The sequence below is a fragment of the Otolemur garnettii genome, unplaced genomic scaffold, assembly GCF_000181295.1.
Source record: "Otolemur garnettii isolate 467f Iridium unplaced genomic scaffold, OtoGar3 scaffold00068, whole genome shotgun sequence".
In the NCBI taxonomy this organism is placed as follows: Eukaryota; Metazoa; Chordata; class Mammalia; order Primates; family Galagidae; genus Otolemur; species Otolemur garnettii.
Genome location: NW_003852463.1, coordinates 2539555 through 2541722, shown reverse-complemented (window position 1 = coordinate 2541722; position 2168 = coordinate 2539555). Strand labels below are relative to the sequence as shown.

General features: G+C 37.0%; 1 protein-coding gene across 1 annotated transcript in view; it reads left to right on the top strand.

Annotated features, from left to right (window-relative positions):
• ALMS1 (ALMS1, centrosome and basal body associated protein) overlaps positions 1 to 2168 on the top strand; it is a 204561-nt gene that overhangs the window by 143742 nt on the left and 58651 nt on the right. Inside the window, exon 14 of the mRNA XM_023515281.1 lies at positions 1633 to 1803. Coding sequence (XP_023371049.1) covers positions 1633 to 1803 — 171 coding nt within the window. The remainder of the gene's footprint in view (positions 1 to 1632; positions 1804 to 2168) is intronic.

Here is a 2168-nt window from a genome sequence, read left to right as displayed (position 1 = left end):
GGCTGGGGATTCGAACCCGCCACCTTAGGTGTAGGTGTCTGGCGCCTTAGCCGGTTGAGCTATAGGCGCTGAGCCTAAACCTTTATTCTTTAGGAATGCAGTTGCTTACTTCTTAAACAAATATCAGCTAATTTTACTTCATTTGGATTATTCTGATTAAAAATGGCTATAATAATGTGGCCAGTTAGGATTAGTTTTGGCTCTGAGGGATGAAAACAAAAAAGAACAGTGGCTTAAAGAAGACAGGAAATTATTTTTTTTATTTTTCTTTCTCAGAGATAGGATACCAGGATTGACATCATGCTCCAGAGTATTCAAGAAACAAAGCTCTTGTGTTCTTAAACCGTCACTATCATTCCATATTCCAGAAAGCAGAACAAAAGCATATGCTTTTTCTTTCCCTTTAAGGATACTCCTCAGAAGTTACATGTACCATTTTCCTTATATCCTGTTGGTCAGACTTAGACACATGGCCACATCAAGATAAATGGCCAGGCAGGCTGGGAAATAGTCTTTATTCAGGTATCCATGTGCCCAGCTAATGTTAGGGTTCTGTTTCAGAGGAAAAGGAAAATGGATATTAGAGGACAGATGGCAGTTTCTGCCACAATTGTAAACTAGAAACATATTTTAGAGCATAGTTAGCCACTTCTTTATGTATTGCTTTTCTGAAAAAGACAGATTATATTCTGGGCAACACTTCAAAATTATACTCCCCTTTTACTGTTACTGGTTTTGATCACTTTAGTCTCCTAATCAAAAACTTTACTTTTCATTGCCATTAAGAATAAAATCTGAACTCTTTTAGCATAGTCTCCCATAACAGTAGAATCAGCTAATTCTTACCTCTTTAGAATGCTATTTCTACTTCTTTTCCTCATTACATTCTGTAATCAAATAAATTGTATACTTCCTATATTTTGTAATTGCTTAGTTACTTTCCTGACTCCATTCCTTTGTTGTATAGTTACTTTTGTCTAAAATGCCTTTCTCTTTCCATATCAGTGAGTATCCCATCTTAGCTGTCTTCTAATGGCCAACTCAGTTGTCTAGAGTTCTGCAATACTCCTAGCTAGAATTAGTTTTCCTTCCTTCAGATCCTTATAATTCTTTATCTGGCTTTCTTTTGTAGTGTAATTCTTTAATTTGCTATGATATCTATTCATGTATATGACTTTAACCCTAATCTAGATTGTTTTCTAAAAACATTTCTGAGTGATCTTTTATATTTTTTCTTCCACACCAGCAACAAAGCCTTTCACATAATAGATGCTTGAGAGGCATTTTTAAATATTTTTTGTTGGCAAGGCACATTGGCTCACTCCTATAATCCCAGCACTTTAGGAGGCCAAGGCAGGAGACTCTCTTGAGGCCAGGAGTTTGAGACCAACCTGAGCAACATAGCAGACCTCAGCTCTGCAAAAAATAAAATTAGCCGTGTATGGTGGCACATGCCTGTAGTCCCAGCTACTTGGGAGGCTAAGACAGAAGGATCACTTAAGCCTAACAATTCAAGGTTACAGTGAGCTATGACCATACCCACTTCAACCTGGGCAACAGTGAGACCTATCTCTTAAAAAAATAAAATGAAATTGTTCATTTCCTGTTGATGTACTCATTTCTTTGTCTTAGGATCTAGTCTCATTCCTGCTGCAGTGCCTTCAACTCAAGTAAAAGACACAAAAATAGAAAACCTGCCAGACACTAAAAGCACTAAACAGAAAGAAGAGACCCATAGTAAGGTGACAGTTCCTGTGGAAGCCTGGACAGAGAATAAGGAGTCCTTACCATTAGATATTGAAGGTAATGGGATTGAGGTGTGTGTATGTGTGTGTGTACTTTGTATTTCCATGTGTACATTGATGTCAGTGTTTGTATGTTTTCATTCCATTCTGATGAGAGTATAGCCTGTGATTTAAATAGTGATTCATTTTTTTCCTTTTTTTTACTTACATAAATCATTTCATTGCTACTTTATGTGTTCATTTGTATTGAATGTAAAGTAATTATTACTTTTGGATAAAGATAGTAGCAACTTAGAAACAGGATTATAAATAAATACATAAGGCTGAATACTATTAAAAGTGAAACATCGGCTCAGCGCCTATAGCTCAACCGGCTAAGGCGCCAGCCACGTACACCTAAGGTGGCGGGTTCGAATCCCCAGC